Source organism: Pongo pygmaeus, chromosome 7, assembly GCF_028885625.2.
Source record: "Pongo pygmaeus isolate AG05252 chromosome 7, NHGRI_mPonPyg2-v2.0_pri, whole genome shotgun sequence".
Lineage (NCBI taxonomy): Eukaryota > Metazoa > Chordata > Mammalia > Primates > Hominidae > Pongo > Pongo pygmaeus.
This window is the reverse complement of record NC_072380.2, coordinates 2,990,529-3,008,670: the sequence shown is the minus strand read 5'-3', so window position 1 is coordinate 3,008,670 and position 18,142 is coordinate 2,990,529. Positions and strand designations below refer to the sequence as shown.

The 18,142-nt window shown below is 39.4% G+C and overlaps 1 protein-coding gene across 1 annotated transcript in view; it reads left to right on the top strand.

Annotated features, from left to right (window-relative positions):
- CSMD1 (CUB and Sushi multiple domains 1) overlaps window positions 1-18,142 on the top strand; it is a 2,090,911-nt gene that overhangs the window by 1,994,635 nt on the left and 78,134 nt on the right. Inside the window, exons 51-52 of the mRNA XM_054498773.1 lie at window positions 6,746-6,940; window positions 16,920-17,093. Of these exons, the coding sequence (XP_054354748.1) occupies window positions 6,746-6,940; window positions 16,920-17,093 (369 nt within the window). The remainder of the gene's footprint in view (window positions 1-6,745; window positions 6,941-16,919; window positions 17,094-18,142) is intronic.

The window sequence follows — 18,142 nt, the reverse complement described above, 5'->3', positions numbered from 1 at the left end:
ATGAGGAACAGTTATGAGGCTGATTAAATCAGTTTACTCCAATGACATCTAATCATAATTTTATAAATCTCATTAAATGTGCTTGAACTAAAGTTGGTTATAAGAAGCACTTACCCACATTGAGTACGATAGGGGAAACTTCTCTGTTAAGAAACAAAACAAAACAATTGCATCCAGAATCTAGGGGCTGATTAGAATATCACAGAAGATTTATGATAAGTTTCTGAAATTTTTGAGAGAGAAGGGCAAAGTGCTTTATTTATGGTGATCTCACTTCCCTTGTCTGAATATCTTAAAGCAATGTTTATTCTTCTATCCTGTCACTGGCTGAATGAGTCTATAATAAATCAGAATTACTCATGGCAAAATTGAAAGCTGATATTTCTTAAGTAAAATGCAAAGTATTTTGTGTTGTTGCTGAAACACTCACAAGTCAGGGAAATGTGTCTTTTGTACACAGGACTATATATTATGCTTTCAACTGATCTGGATTTGGGAAGCATAATTTAAGGTTTTTAGAACAAAAATGTGTCAACCATATCAACATAGTCAATGGTATTAACCATGTCAAATATTTTGAAATGATCTCCAGTAAATGTTCTCCTGAATTTGTGAAAATTGAAGAAAATTATTCCTTTATAGTTGTTTTCTTTAAGGTAACAGAAGGTAGCCTGTATTTCCTTAAAAATAAAAAAGAAGGAATATAAGGTAAACTGGCAAGTTGAACAATGTCTGTCATGCCAGCTAAACCCTTATGTTTTTGAAAACATATTTAAATTTACAAAACTTGACCTTGCAATTTATTCACTTGTAATTGTTAAAAATATTGATTTATAAAATTTATATTAGCAAAACACTTTCTTTTGCTACATTTTTGCAGGTTGACCAAAATTTTAAAACATTCAAGGAGTTTGTTATTCATTTGATATCTGTATGCTAGTGTGTTTGGAGCTCTTGTTGATTCAATTCTTGAAACTATGCTTGGAGTTACTCATTTTAGTCATTTGTAGAATAAATCAAATTTTCCCGTATTGTTTCTAGTGTTCAGAGAAAGTGACAAGTCAGAAACACAACATGATGTGAGACCCACAGATGGAAATTCTGGCTTGGTTGGGGTGAGCCTGGGCTTCCTTGCTTCTCTGTAACTTGCAAATAAATACAAATAATAGTGATACCCTCCTTTTCTGTCTCAGTGTCGTTGTGAGTGAGGATCCACTTACAGTAAAATTACATATACAATTACATACACAATGTGAAAAGAGCTCTTTAAACAGATGCACGTCTCTGGGAGCGGCCGCGCTCTACAGTATCTGCCTATGATGGTGGGGGACTGGGGAGTGCTGGCAGGTACAGGGAACACCCCAGGAGAGATCTAACTAAGATATTTTTGTTAGAAAGAACCAAGTGTTTTCTTTAAAAATGTCAGCACAGAGGTACTCAGGCTGTTTCGTGTTGCCTCCTGACTGTAACTCCACTTTGTCTTAAGTCTTAGGGGAGGTGTACATATTCACTGCAGCGGCCTTTGTGTGTTAGGGCCATCCCTGAGCAGAAATGAGAGCTCAGTAGAAAGCCATTTCCGAGGCCCTCCTTCCCTTTCTCCCCAATGCCCCTGGCTCACACTTTGCCTTCTGTGATGTTCGACTCATATTTTTGCTCCAGTTCTTAACTTCAGCTTCATGTATTCTACCATCCTCCATATTTCTCAGTTTTATCTTATTCCCTTAATCTATAATGTTTAATGTCATGAAATGAAAATGTCCCTGTAGACTATATTTTTGCTCTCTTTTCACTTTTTCCTCTCTAAGTATGATATTGTGGGAAGAAATAACAAAGTAAGAATATAACAGAAGCATCCTAGTCTTCCTAAATAATCCCTTGTTAAACTATTATGCATTGATTTTTATAACCTTTTGCATTTATGTGTGGTAGGTATATATTAAAATTTATATATACATATAAATTACATATGTACATATATTTATGTGTTTTTATGTGTTTGTGTATAATGTGTGTTTGTATACATATATATTTGTACCTCAAGACAGAAGTTTTTTTATTGGGACTTAGTTGAACTATTTCCAGTTTTTCTTGTAAACAAATAAAGTCCTCTCAGCTTTCAGTTTTTCAGCCTAACTGTAAAATGATGTCTATGCCTATCAGACCACTACTCCTAAGTCCCTTTGATCTCTTGGTTGGCTTTTTCTCTGACCATTAGTAATATATAGAAAACCTGGAAACTATGGAAAACAGTTAAAACAGGGCAAAAAAGCATGGGCGATTTCATCAGCCAGAAACCACATCAAATCTTTTTCTTCATTCCAACTATTTTTCTTCTACCTGTTAAGAGAAAACTTTTGACACATGAAATTTAGCAGAGTTTATCTGAGTAAATAGATGTATCAATCAGGCAGCCTTCAAATCCAGGAAAGGTCCAGAGAGCTCCACCCAGCAATGTGGGCAGCGGCAATGATAGAAAAAGGAAGGGACATGGGGAGGCAGCTGGAGGAGCCACCTCTGGGCACCTGCCCGACTAGGGTGTGGTCTGACTAGTCTGGGGCCTGTGATGGGCTGAAGCAAGGCTGCTGTGATTAGCTGAGACTCAACTACTTGTTACAAGAACATCCTCTTGAGTTGAGTTGCAGTTTGATATGTACTGAGTGAGGTTGCAGTTCACTGTGTAGGAATTCGAAATACAAAGGTAACTCTAAGCCAAATTTGTTTATTTATTTATTTTTATTTTACTTTAAGTTCTGGGAATCATGTGCAGAACGTGCAGGTTTGTTACATAGGTATACATGTGCCATGGTGGTTTGCTGCACCTATCAACCCGTCATCTAGGTTTTAAATCCTGCGTGGTTTAAGTATTTGTCCTAATGCTCTCCCTCCCCTTGTCCCTTACCTCCCGACAGGCCCTGGTGTGTGATGTTCCCCTCCCTGTGTCCATGTGTTCTCATTGTTCAACTCCCACTTATAAATGAGAACATGCGGTGTTTGGTTTTCTTTTCCTGTGTTAAGCATCGTTCTCAGTGAGCCAAATTTATTTTAACACACTACTTTTCTTGAGGTCTCAAGTCCACAGTAGCAATACAATTCATACTAAAGCTTGTCTCTAACAATCAGTAATGCATGAACAACAAAAATTCCTTATCTATAGCATCAATTGGTGTCTTACCAATAAAACATTACTTTTGTGTTGAACATAGATTATCAACAATTTTATCATATTGTTTATTCAATCAATGGTATATTAATAGGAAATTCACATCTAAATCAAAGAGAATGTTTTCACTGTGAAACTGTGTGGTCACAGGGAATTTAAAAATCGAAGTTTGCTACAGATAAGTGTTATAGATTATTCATAAAGAACTTTCAAAATAAAATATCTTAAGATACGTGTTTTTTTTGTAGAAATTGTAGCCTAGAAGTAATAGTTGAAAGAGAACAAGGAATGAAATAAATTTGTTGAGTTTCTTTTGAATGAATATTGAGAAGTATCAAGTTGCTGTGGTATTATTCTCTTGGACTTGAGTAGAAGTGGTATTTTATTTAAGGGCACTTTTATCATAATTTACCTGTCATATACTGGTAATGTCAATGACTTAAACTTATGAGGAAAATTTTAGATTTTTAATGAAGGTGATATAAAGAGATTAATGTTTTTTAAAAATATTCTTTTAAGGGTGTGCACGTGAAATTTTGCACCAAAACTAAGCACTTGACTCTGAAGTAAGGTAGAGGTTGAGGATGCACAGAAGAGGAGAAAATGTAGTGAGTTAGGGGAGGTTGAGTGTAGACACCTTTGTGGGAGTGTGTGTGACAGGGAGTGCAGGAAGACACGGTTTTCAGGCTTCTGATGTCAGTGACTAGAAACTACGTGCAGGCATGTGAATCAGTAGACTGGGGTAGGTGTTTGGGGGTTGTAAAATGTTCTGTTTTTATTTGAATTCAATATCCTCCCACGAGAGTCACAGTTCTGTTATCGGATTTTTGCCACATTATTGTATTGGACCAAGATAAAGGACATTCTTTGTGACAGCGTTATTGACCACAGCAAATCAGGGCCCACCATTCCGTGGGGGCTGCTGGCACTGTTTCTGTATGAACGCAGGGGTGCATGGAGACGCAGCTGACAAACACTGGACCTTTTCTACCGCTCCTTAGGGAAAATGGTCTGGCATCCTCTTGGTTTATATTATTTGGGATTTCTCCTCCAAAATTATATCACAGAGTATTCAAACTCAATTTTTTTGAATGTTCTCTACCTATCATTTTTTAAAAATATTAAATAAAATGATAATTTGCACAAATTTCTGGAAATCTCCACTCTTCAACTCTCATCCTTCAGTTAACAAAGGACAAGATAGACTTTAATATTAATATTTATTTCAGTCCTCACTTTTCTTTTTACTCTTAATTTCCACTCATACACGTTTATTTCCTCTCTTTCTTTTTGTTGTGGCAATATATTTTCTTGGCAGGCTATTTTTCAAAGCATACGCACGTATAATTATGTTATATATATATATACACACACACATACACATATAGTGTCTAATTTGTCAGTCACTATACTAAAAAAAATTGTAAAAAGACAGTGTTTACAATAAATGAGGCTATAGCATAGCCAAAAAAAAAAAAGAGATGTGAGCAAATAATCAAACTAGCCTAAGATAATTACAAACCAAACAAAATACCATTTTCATGAAGAAAGAGATCATCATGAAGAATTTGGAAATTGATACTGTAGATGGTATCAGCTCAAAAAATTGTCTGATTCCGTTGTGTGAACCAAATTGGAATTTTTGGCTGGGTGCAGTGGCTCATACCTGTAATCCCAGCACTTTGGGAGGCTGAGCATGAGGATCACTTGACCCAAGACTTCAGGACCAGCCTGGGCCATATAACGAGACCTTGTCTATATAAAACAATAAGGAAACAAGAAACAGAAAAAGAAAGAACAAAGTTGAGTCATTCTTGGCAGAAATAAAGTTTGTAAAAGATAGTTCAGGTTATTAAAAACAGTTCTAGAAGCATGTTTTTTGGTGAAATTAAATGCCTTTTATTTGAAATATGCAGTCAGATTCAAGTTGAGTTATAAATTTATGAGGCTAAAGCTTTTAAGGACTTTTCAGAAACAGTGTTGCTAGAAATTCTAAGAGTATTTTGGCTGGAGAAAAATACTGTTTTTATCATTGGGTTAATAAACATTTGAATCTTCATATAAATTTAGAATAATTGCTTCAACCTAAAAAAAAAATTTGAGATAAATAAACCTAAGGATTACTTTTAAATTAGCAATTTTTCTTCACATTTTAAACTTCATTGTTACCATTGTGATAATATCAAAAAGACCTACATTTTTCAGTATATTTTTACATAGTACTTGTAAATTACTGAGAAAAGACTAATCAAGATTTTTGTAACATTTTGGTTATGCCTGACTTAATTATAATAAACTTGTATAGAATTTGAATATAGGCTGGGTGCAGTGGCTGATGCCTGTAATCCCAGCACTTTGGGAGGCCAAAGTGGGTGGATCACTTGAGGTCAGGAGTTCAAGACCAGCCTGGCCCACATGGTGAAACCCCATTTCTACTAAAAATACAAAAATTAGCTGGGCATGGTGATGGATATCTGTATCCCCATAGTCCCAGCTACTTGGGAAGCTGAGGCAGGAGAATCGTTGAACCCTGGAGGTAGAGGTTGCAGTGAGCCGAGATCATGCCACTGCACTCCAGCCTGGCAGCCTGGGAGAGAGAGAGCGAGACCTTGTCACACACACACACAAAAAGAATTTAAAATATAACACTATGATTCTGAAAAAAGCTATAGTCTCTCCAGTTAATTCTTCCCAGCCCAATAAATTAATTAATTTGATCCATTTTCTTGGTGGTTGATTGTAATGAATGATAGCTACCAAATCTTCATAATTAGAGAAATGGTTCTGGTTTCTAATTTTGTGTAATTTATTTTAAATCATCTTGCACTTTTCAAAGAATATATACCCACGTGCAACTCAGACTCTGTATATTTTTGGTATATTTACAAAGTCCTTGATGTCCACCCTGGTAATAGTATACTGCTACTACTACTGTTGCTGGCACTATTACAATTGTTACTACTCTTTCTTAAGTAACTGCTACATTCTGGGCCCTTTTCTAAGGATATGAATAGATGGTCTCCTTTAAGACTTGTTAAACATTTTTCTGAACAGTATTAGTGCAGTATGCCTATGTATTTCTCTGTGTTTCTACATTCAATGATATATAGATATATTATATATGTGTGTTTCATAGGTTTGAAGAAATGAGGGCATCTGAGTTTCTGAAAATTAGTGTCCCAGCTGGTTTGCAATTACACAATTACTATTCCGAGTTCCTCCAAGGATATTGAGGGAAATTATATGTAAGATTTTTATTTGCATATGCTCATTACCCTCATGAAAATTTTCATCAACTCCAATGAGCCATATACTTTTGTGGAAGTGATTTACCCCCTTTACAGTTCAGTCTGACTGCAGACTTCCCAGGACATCTGTAATGAGGCAACTGAATGCATTTTACATACGGGATCATTCCCATATGTCTATGTGGGTGGCAGAGAAACACTGAGATAATACGTAATGGCATCGACTTTGCCAAACAAGATCAGTTTCATATAGCAAGACCTTGCCATTCAAAGCAAGCACAGTCTGATCTTTTCGAAAAAAAGAAAAATGATGATGTGATGTACGTTTCTCTTCCAGCGGTCGCTTGCCCCAGCATTGAAGCTCAGCTCTCAGAACATGTCATCTGGAGGCTGGTTTCAGGATCCTTGAATGAGTACGGTGCTCAAGTATTGCTGAGCTGCAGTCCTGGTTACTACTTAGAGGGCCGGAGGCTCATGCAATGCCAGGCCAATGGGACGTGGAACATAGGAGATGAGAGGCCAAGCTGTCGAGGTAAGTGACGAGGGAGGCACCCCCGAAAGACAGGGCATCCTAGATTATTCTAGATGACTTCGGTCAGTGGTGAGCTTCTCTAGTTGAGCTATCATCTACCATAGTCCTACAGATCAAAAGAACAAACGCCCTGTCTTTTCATTACGATGTGAATATGTATTGTCATGTGACATACTTAAACCACATTGCTGCTGGATTAGGCATTTGATGTTGTCTTTTCCTTGTTAATAATTGTATTTTTCCAACTGTATTTCAAATCAGCTCAAAGACAAATACAAACCTATGTGTAAAAAGATAACTCTTATGCCATAGACAGGCTATTCAAGAGTTCTAATTAGGATCTTGGGAAATAGTATTAATGCTGAAGATATTGTGTTCTCAAATAATGACTGTCTTCACAAGGGAGATGATTATTCTCTTAGGTACAAGATAAGCAGTTAAAGCTTTCAGTGAGTTTCACATTAAATATGGATAAATAGAAAAAGAAAACAATGCTAGTATTGTTCAGAGCACTCTGATTCAGATGTATCTAGTATACAATCTTTACTTGATTGTTCACAGAAAATTATCATGCATAAAAACAAGTAGAATAGTGTATAATTTATAAAACACACAGCTTAGTAAGAATACATCAGAATAAAAAATGAAAAAGACAAAAGCATGAATGTTTAACTGTCTTTGATAATAATTTTAATTCAACTTTTAATAGAACAAACGTTAATGAAACACATACCGCAAGCTCTTCACCAGGAACCCAAAGATAAATCAGGAAGGATTGCTGGCCTCAAGGAGCTCAAAGCTTTCATAATCGTAATGAACATGGTCCCTGTTTCCCCAAGATAGCCCTGCCTGAAGCCTGTTTTCCAGATGTTTATTAATGATTGCTTGTCACTCTGAACACTGTCCTGGTTTGGATGGTTAATGACCTGGTCACTGAATTTGCAGAGCCGTTCCTCTTTATCACACCTTTGCCACTTAGGAAATGCCCCTCTTCCCGACATTCTTGCCAGTCATGCACAGATTTTGTCACCTGGAGATTCTGGCATTAGCACCGGTAAGGAGAGATTAGGAGAAGGAGTCAGGAACACTAACCTTTTGCCTATTTTAGACTCTTCCCGCCCACATCATTTTGTCGATTTCAAACCAGAAATAGGATCTTAAAAACAGACACTTATTAACTTCTTCCAGGTGGGGTTTTACACGGGGCTTCTGCGGCTGCAACAGCCCAGTACAGCTTTTTCTTGTCTCCCTAATTTCCCAGGGATGCCCAGCTACGGTGTCCCTGTCTGCCCAGAGCAGGGCCATGCCAAATGGTATTTGCTGCGCGACAATCTTCCATGCTCACAGCTCAGCGTTCCCGAAGAATTTTCACATACAATGGAGAGCCTTCTATTTAAGGGAATGTTAACAAAAACCTCATTCCTGAACTAAACTCATTAGTAGCAAGGCGTTGACCTCATCTTGGGAAAGAAAGCAAAGTTGGCTCTGCTGTCCTTGAACAGTGTTTCTGCTTCCAGCTTCTGAAATTCTGGAAAGTCTGTTTTCCTGCCTCTGGTTTTATCTACTGTATTCTGGTGTTTCTGACATGGAGTGGGGTCCAGTCACAACCCCCACGCATCATTTATCATCACATGTCTAGTTGTCTTGGGCCACACATTTGTTTTCTAAATTGTCAGCTGCTTGCTGACTTGCGGGCGGGGCACGAGCTATTCTATCGCACTTTGCTATTTGTCCCTTGAATGTCATCATGGACAAGTGGCATTTTCCAGAGTCACTGGATTCCAGCTGAAATCATTGTTGACTTTTAAAAAAATGATTTTATTAATATTTGTAGCTCAGGTTGTGACACTTTGGCTGGGGGAGTCCCTTTTACACAGCTTTTTCATTTGGTCCCTCTAACATCTGTGAAATGGTCCTTGTTTTCTCATAAAAACAGGATGTTCTGTGGTTATCTGGAATTTTTCTTACCCAAACACATTGTTCTCCAAAAAGCCCTGGTATCTTCTGGTGGAGACTGGTATCAGAGAATCAAATCCACACCAGGGAATGCAGTGTGCCGTGCATATGGTCGGTGAGCTGGGGAAAGTTGACATGCAGTAGTATATTGTTACTTTTGTGACCAAACTGAAATTTTCTGCTTGTCTTTTTTTCCCCCAAAAGGCCTGATATTGATATTGTCAATTTATTCTTATATCTACTATATATATTTAAAAAAATTTTTTTAATTTTTTTAATTGTACTAATACGGGGCTTGTCAATCTTTTTTTCTGATTTTGGAGCATAGGTGTGCCGTCTTAGATGTCGTAGTGCATGACTTTTTGTTTAAATTGGGATGCTGGCTAAAATTTACAAGCCTTAATAGCCCCTTTCTCCTCTTTTTCTCTCTTGCCTCAATGTTTTGGAAATGACATCAGAGTACAGGAGTCTAGAAGCCCCTTTATCAAGGCCATTCAGCAGACCCTCTATGGAAGGGATAGCCCAGCCTCTTTGCAAGCAACTGTTCTCAGGGGTTTTCATAAAATTTTTATTTTTAAAATTTGAGGACCTGTGTTAGTTATTGATTGCTGCATAACCAGTCACCACATACTAAGGGCCTCATGATAACACAGATTCGCTACGGCCCAGCTTCTGGGCTCAGATACCTGGCACATTTTGACTGGATCCTCCGCTCACGCTCTCACAGGGCTGAGTTCACGGTGTTGACAGGGCTGGAGCCCCAGTGAGGTCCAGTGAAGTCCGGTGAGGTCGAGTGAGGTCCAGTGAGGTCCAGTCAAGCCCAGTGAGGTCCAGTGAAGTCCGGTGAGGTCCAGTGAGGTCCAGTGAGGTCCAGTGAGGTCCAGTCAAGCCCAGTGAGGCCCAGTGAGGCCCAGTGAGGTCCAGTGAGGTCCAGTGAAGTCCAGTGAGGTCCAATGAGGTATAGTGAGGTCCAGTGAGGTCTAGTCAAGCCCAGTGGGCTCCAGTGAGGCCCAGTGAGGCCCAGTGAGGCCCAATGAGGTCCAGTCAAGCCCAGTGAGGTCCACTGAGGTCCAGTCAGGTCCAGTGGGCTCCAGTGAGGCCCAGTGAGGTCCAGTGGAATCGAGTGATGTCCAGCGAGGTTCAGATCAGCTTCCCAAACCTGACTCCTGGGCAGAGTTCATGTCCTTGTGGCGCGTGGCTGAGGGCCTTATGTTGTTGCTGCTGATGATGGGGAAATACTAAGCTCCTGGCCCTGTGTCCCCCACCCCACCAGGCCCTCTCCTGAGTCCAATCTCTCTGACTTCAGGAAGGACATAGTTCCTGATAAGGGCTCCCCTCACCAGGCTGTTCCCATCCAAATCATCTCATTTTTTATTAACTCAAAGTCAGCTGACTCCTAACGTACTCAGAGTTCTGCCCTCACTCAAGGAGAGAGGATTTGAGGAGTTGTCTCTACTCAGGGGTGGGACATGTAGGGACCACCTTCGAATTCTGCCTACCACGGGACCCCCAAAGACCTTTTTATAACTATATCATACATTAAAAACTGTTAGTATTTAAAAATATTCATTTGTTAATTTATTTACACTAAAACGGATACAATTTTACGTGTGTATTAATTTAAAATAACATATCAATTACATGCTCACATAAGTAACACATTTTTATGAACAATAAGGATTCATTTTCAAACAAAGCAAAAATTAATGTGAAGAATATCATCATTTTAAAATTTTTCAAAGCCCCTTAATGTGTGGCTTAATACAGGGTGGCTGGATTCTCAGCACCTTCTGCACTAACTTTGTCAAAGTTTGTTGTTTTGGTGGAGATAGGTAAAATAAAATATATTGATGGTTGGTAGTGTAGTCATTGGAAAGGGAGATGCTTGTTGACCACTAAAAGAATATCAGAGATGTCCAGGAGTTCTTGGATCCCATTTTTAGAAGAGCTATTTCAGAATAACACCACACAATACACAGTTTTAGGGCATGTGTATCTAAGGCACAGGCAGGAAGTACACAAAGCAGTGGAGGGAAGAGTACGAACAACAGTTGTGTTGTGTTTTCCTCCAACATGGATTTTCATGAGTACTAGTGTCATTATCTATGTATGGTTCACAACCAGCTTTAGTGCAATATTCAATATTATTGATTTTATTTACTTGGGACAAATATTGAGTTCCTCAATGTGGTAACCATCTACTCTCTTGAAAGTCACTTAATAATATCAGAGAAAGCACAGGCAATATGGTGGTGAGAATTACATCACCTTTAAAACACAGGCAATGTAGTGGTGAGAATTACACCACCTTTAAAACTTTACTTGCCCAAAAGAAAATGAAAAACACAATTTTTAAAAACTTAAAATGTAGGCTGGGCATGGTGGTTCATGCCTATAATCACAACACTTTGGGAGGCCAAGGCGAGTGGATCACCTGAGGTCAGGAGTTTGAGACCACCCTGGCCAACATGGTGAAACCCTGTCTCTACTAAAAAATACAAAAATTAGCCCCGTGTGGTGGCATGTACCTGTGATCCCAGCTACTTGGGAGGCTGAGGCGGGAGAATCGCTTGAACCCGGGAGGTGGCAGTTGCAGTGAGCTGAGGTCCCACCACTGCAATCTAGCCTGGGCGACAGAGCAATACTCTGTCCCCAACCTCCCCCACTGGCCCCCCCCCCCAAAAAAAAAACTTAAAATGTAAACATTATCTTCTGGGATCTACAAGAAAAAAATCAATAAACACATTAATTCATTTTTGCTGTAACACATTTTAATTTCATTCTATGCTTAAATTACATTTATTTGTCACGTTTCCTACTTTGCCAACACACACACACACACACACACACACACACACACCACACCACACCATGAATCCTGGTAATAGTATAATTTACTATTAAATAAGTGTGTGATAAACCCCAGGAAATTAAAACATAATTTAATTTCTTAATTAAAAGTAATGAACATGACACATTTTTGTAAGGCCAATTTTCCACACTGTGGTAGCTTCTTCACAGAAGAAATACAGTGTCACTCTCTACGTTCTGTTGGATCAGGACCAACAGAATCTTCAAGGATAGCATCACCTGAGTCATTGGTGCAGCTAAGGAGCAGGCATTTTCCTTTTTTTTGACTCCCCAGGGTTCATTTTAGAGTGGCCCTGCTCTTAAGATCTCCCAGAAATTAATTGTTTTCAGTTACTTATTTGCTTAGGAGCTGGAAATGTTAGAATTTCCCTTTCTGCTTGTCTAGTTAGCTCCAGATGAAGAGGTGAGCCTTGATCACCTACTAATCACATTCATGACAACTGTGGAATCAGCTGAGAAATTTACCACTTTTTGAAGGGTTTGTGCTATTCTAACCCCAGACTATTTTAATATGTCCCTAGAGAAAAACCCAGGTCTCCATGAATGAATGGCCAGAAGACCGTAGTCTCACCCTTAAACACTGAGCTCTGCAGTCCTGTCCTTCAAGAAACAATAATAGAAAATTAAAATGTAATCTCTAGAGGTGCCTACACACCTTCCTAGCACAAAGTCTTTATACAAGTAGAAGGCTCTTATTCTTTTCTTATTACATTTATTTATTGTTTAATTTAGTGTACATATTTAAAAAGAAAAACATTTATCACAGAAATCCATGAATCACAAAAAATTATTTTTGTATTTTTAATTTTATACACACGCACTGACTCAGTGAACTACACTGGAATTTTGTAATATTGTAGATGTTCAAAGAACATGGCCTAAATTCTGGGCTGTCTGTCTCTGGGCTGGTCTTTGAAGATCTCCTGTTTGTTACTAGAGGCAGGCCTGGATTGATTATTAAACTTATGGGAGCCTGTGTTTATCAGCAGATGTATTTCATCTATATCCGAGGAAACCACAGCGTAGTCATTGTCATTTCGTTCCGTTGCTGGAGTGGACATTGGACATCACTCAGGACTACCTACAGTTGAATTTTCTTGATAATATTCTCACACGTAAATGCCCAGCTGACATCAAATAATTGTAGTGACAGCTCCTTGCCCCCGAGACAACTGATTTCATGTTTGAACATTTTCACTTTGAGCGAGGCTACCTATGTGACTTATATCCAGTGATTGATGGTGGCTCTATCTCTCTAGGCCTAATAAAACAATTCCTGTCTCTGATCTATACAGAGTGCCTTCCTGTATTTGCAAAGAGCCATTGTGAGTCCACTGAGCTGTTTATTCATGGTAAAGAGCCCCTCCCTGCTCACACATTCCCTTGCCAGCTGTTTATTCTTCATGGAGGTCTGCATGTTCATTTGGCTTTTTTTTTTTCCAGCTAGAATGTATTTGAAAACACCTACTCTTGAGTTCATGTTTATTTATCACACTCACAGGTAATATCCATATTTCTGATAGGAGTGCTGTCCTTACAGGTATGAGAACTGATATGTCAAAATACAACTTTTTTATAGTTGATATATTTCAACATGAATATAATCATAGAATTGAAGGAAAGACAAGAGACTTTCCTGTGGGAACAGAGGCTAGTGGCTTGGAATCCCCAGGGACAGTGAGAAAACACGCTGTGGATGTGGGATTGCAGGTGCATTCCGGATGCTGTGGAATTGCAGGTGCTTTCCGGACGCTGTGGGATTGCAGGTGCTTTCCGGACGCTGTGGGATTGCGGGTGCTTTCCGGATGCTGTGGGATTGCCGGTGCATTGCTGACGCTGTGGGATTGCGGGTGCATTCCGGACGCTGTGGGATTGCGGGTGCATTCCGGACGCTGTGGGATTGCGGGTGCTTTCCGGACGCTGTGGGATTGCGGGTGCTTTCCGGACGCTGTGGGATTGCGGGTGCTTTCCGGACGCTGTGGGATTGCGGGTGCATTCCGGACGCTGTGGGATTGCGGGTGCATTCCGGACGCTGTGGGATTGCGGGTGCATTCCGGACGCTGTGGGATTGCGGGTGCATTCCGGACGCTGTGGGATTGCGGGTGCATTCCGGACGCTGTGGGATTGCGGGTGCATTCCGGACGCTGTGGGATTGCGGGTGCATTCTGGATGCTGTCAGCCAAGTGTCTTGTGTGCAGACTTGCTCCCAGAGTTCAGAGGAAGCACTGCAGACTGTGAGCATGGACACAATTTTAATGAAATGAAAAAAAGGCAAACTTAAGAAGTTCATTTTTAGAAACTGGAGAGGAAAAAGAACGTAAAAATAAGGCTTTCCCTTCGGTGTATGACAAAGCCTATTTTTAGTAGTGAGGGGCTTCCCCCTTTCAATCAGGCAAGATTTCCGAGTTATTGCTGCTATCTTTATTAATGCATTGATAACATTTATTAACATACAAGGAAATTCTAGGTCTGAAATTCTATTATTCAGCTACTGGAAAGCTAAAATTTTGCTCCATTACTTCTTCTTTACAATTGAGTAAATCTTGTTAGTGGACAAAGTTAAAATAGTTTTGTCACCAGAATATTTTTAACAGAAGCTTCAAGAATAGAAACAGCTGTACAAGCAGAGGGAGGTGTTCTTGCTGCTCTACCATTGAAGGCGAAGGTGCGCTGAAACCTCTAAGAGGAATTCGACTCAGACCTCATTGTTATTTAACGTTTTTCTGACAAGCATGGAAGTTTAAAGACAAGATCCAATTATCTTAAATTGCTACAAATGGATCTTTAAATATCATAGTTCAAGGAGAAGTTCACACTGTTTGGGAAAAAGGCTTAATGAAAAGTTCATAACAAATTGTAAAAATCTAAATCCTACTGGAATTCATTGACATTTGGTAGAGCAAACATAGTAGCATATTACTAAATGCATATGATATGACACTGTAATAGTTTAGCAATCCCCAAAACCAATAAACCATGGAGGCTGTCTCAATAACAATAGTGTGCTGGTCGTGATGGACTCTCGAGTTGGACCTCCCAATTTCTGGTAGAGCCCCCCATAGAAAACACTGAGTCTGGCTGTGTCTGTCTGAACATTTGAAATAGAGCCTGGGTTGTCCTATCATACGTGGAGTAAAGACAGCTTAATTAAAAGGTCTGGGGCTTCTGGGAAGGCCAAGGTGGGAGGATTCGCTTGAGCCCAGGAGTTCCAGCAAGCCTGGACAACACAGTGAGACTTCCATCTCTATAAAAATTAAATTAAAAAAAAATAGCTGAGAGTGGTGGTGCCCGTGCCCTAAGCTACTTGGGAGGCTGAGCAGAAGGATCTCTTGAACCCAGGAGGTCAGGGCTGCTGCTGGGAGCTACAGTTGTACCACTGCACCCTAGCCTGAGCGACAGAGCAAGACTCTGTCTCCATAAACAACAACAAAAGGGCTGCTCTTAGTGGTACATGCATAATTTTATTTTCCTCACTTGAATTATCTCTAAAGGTTTTTCTACTTTTGATTCAATTAACTAAATAGGTCCTGATTTATACTTTCATTGTTAGTTAACCCTGATTAAGCCTGCTTAAGTGCAAGGGATGGCTTCTGTTTGAATCTAATGCACAAGCCTATGCAGTAGGAGCTGTTATCAACCCATAACAGGGCCCAGAGACTTAGAAAATTGGCCAGTGCTGCCTGGCTCGTGTCTGGCAGAACCAGGCCTGACCCTGGGTAGCCTGCAGCCAGAGTCTGTGTTCTTCCTCACTATGCTTTACTGCCTCTTATGGTTTACTGTGAATAAGGAAGGACTCAATGTTTGCCACTGCAGGCTACAGCGAAGCACCCTACACATCAGTGCTCACCTAGCACTCTTAACACTTGCTTTGAATAGCTTTTCTAACACTTTCATTCTTACCTATTTAAAACATATTTCAGCCTCTGATGATAGGTTGGGCTGAATAACCTTGTGAGTTCCTCCCTCCCCTGAGAGGCCATGATCTTCTGTGCTCAAGTGTTTCTGAATCTGAAGAGCAGAGATTTCAGTGGTGTAGTAAGAATATATAATGAGGGTGGCCATTAACTTATTTCCCAAACTGGAGTACTTTCATGAGTGAAAATGGACACGATCAATAACTGTGCTGGGACAGCAGGTGTAAACATGGGGCATAGGGTCACCCCATCGACACCCAGTTAAGGTCTAGTTTGTACACACGTTTTAGTTTTTGGAAAGCCTCCAAATGCCCTGTGTAGTCAGCATTCTTACAGAGCTCATGATCCCAGCAAATTATGCAAGTAACTAAAAGAACAAATAAACTGAGCACTGCTATTGCAGTCCAAAGTCCTAGATTTTAATACCACACTACTTTGTCCCAGCTGATTGGCTTTGGTAAAGAAAATTGGTATTCCTTATTTCCTGATAGGCTCACGAGGTTTCTGGTAATTACTACTATGTAATTCATGGAATTGATATGGAAAAAAGGTAGAGAGATAGACAATTTATTTGACTGACACGCTTCTGCATTTATACTTTGTATACTGTGTATTTTTTCAAGAATGGTTCAGCTATACCTGTCAGGATGAAAATAAAAATAACATTAATGGGTCGAGGCACAGTGGCTCACACCTGTAATCCCAGCACTTTGGGAGGCCGGGGTGGGAGGATCACTTGAGGTCAGGAGTTTGAGATCAGTCTGGCCAACATGGCAAAACACTGTCTCTACTAAAAATACAAAAATTAGCCATGCATGGTGGCAGGCACCTGTAATCACAGCTACTCAGGAGGCCGAAACAGGAGAATCACTTGAACCCGGGAGGTAGAGGTAGCAGTGAGCCAGGATAGCGCCACTGCACTCCAACCTGGTCAACAAAGTACGACTCCATCTCAACAACAACAACAAAAGTTAATGGGTAATTGGAGGAATCTAGAATGTTTTGGAATCCACGTTAAGCTTTTAGGTTTTTGTTTTAGGAGCATAAAGATGGAAAATTAAGCTTCTTAAGTGACTGGTCTATCCAGCCCTAAGCAGACACTCTCAACCATGTTCTTAGTGAAAATTAAGACTAAAAATAGTTTTTTGGGTTTTTTTTGTTGTTGTTGTTTTGTTTTTTTAGCAGAGGAGTAATCTGCATAACTGAATTGATGTTCACTTTATTTTTTTTCCTTCTAGTTATCTCGTGTGGAAGCCTTTCCTTTCCCCCAAATGGCAACAAGATTGGAACGTTGACAGTTTATGGGGCCACAGCTATATTTACATGCAACACCGGCTACACACTTGTGGGATCTCATGTCAGAGAGTGCTTGGCAAATGGGCTCTGGAGCGGCACCGAAACTCGATGTCTGGGTAAATTCATCTATGTTCTCGCACTTACTTAATTCAAATAAACCTTAGAAATAGATTACAGCTGTGTAACACATATGACTTCTTGCTATAATGCCTTAAATCCTACCTGGGGTGGAAATGCTGCACTTCCCAGTGTGATTTTTTCTTTGAGTATCTACAGAGATTTGTTTTTAATCCGAGCAATGAATGAAAGTCAGATATTGCCTTAAGTGCCATAAAGGCAATCTTGCAAGAGTGCTGAGAATATACCTGCACTCAAATGCCATCATGGTTTTAGGACACACAATAATGAATTTCAAAAATATTGTACATTTTATGTTTTTAAAAATTTAAAAATTATGTCAATGAATTGAAGTTATATTCATCCAAATTGACATAAGTACAGTGAATTATTTAAAATGCTATAGGTCTACAATAATTTAGTCTTCTTTTTTCAAAAACTTAAAATATTCTGCATAATTTAAAAAATGGATTGAAAAATGTTTCCATTGGAAAATGCTTTGAATAAGTGTATGAAAAATCTTGAATAAGCAGTTTAAAGAACAACTATTACTAAAGAGTGATCTTAGTAGGTCTGCTGGTCATTTGTAAAATACCTTACCTGCCTTTGGTTCTTCTGAACCTTCTCCACGTTCTTCCTTTTTTTTTTTTTTTAAATCACTTAAAGCCATAGAAACTGGGAGCTTTAAGCTTCTGATCTGAATCTGCATGGGCTAGGATCACTTCAGGAACTAAGCCAGGCCCAGTAAACTTCAAATAGCAAAACCTGTCCTTCTTTTCATTTGGGAGAATTTGAAGAAACAAGATGAAAGGACCGTAGTAACCCTAGAGAAAAACCAACCGCCAAAAGGAGGTTCTCACACTTGTCTGTGAAACATTATCTACTTATTTTAAATCACTGCAGGACTTACAGGAATGCTGCTTCATTTCTCACACTCTTTGCCACTCTTTCTAGTGTATTATTGAATATATTTAGTGCATTATATATTATTGAACACAGTTAATTATATATATGAGTGTGTGCATATGTGTCTGTCGTTGGGTGTCCT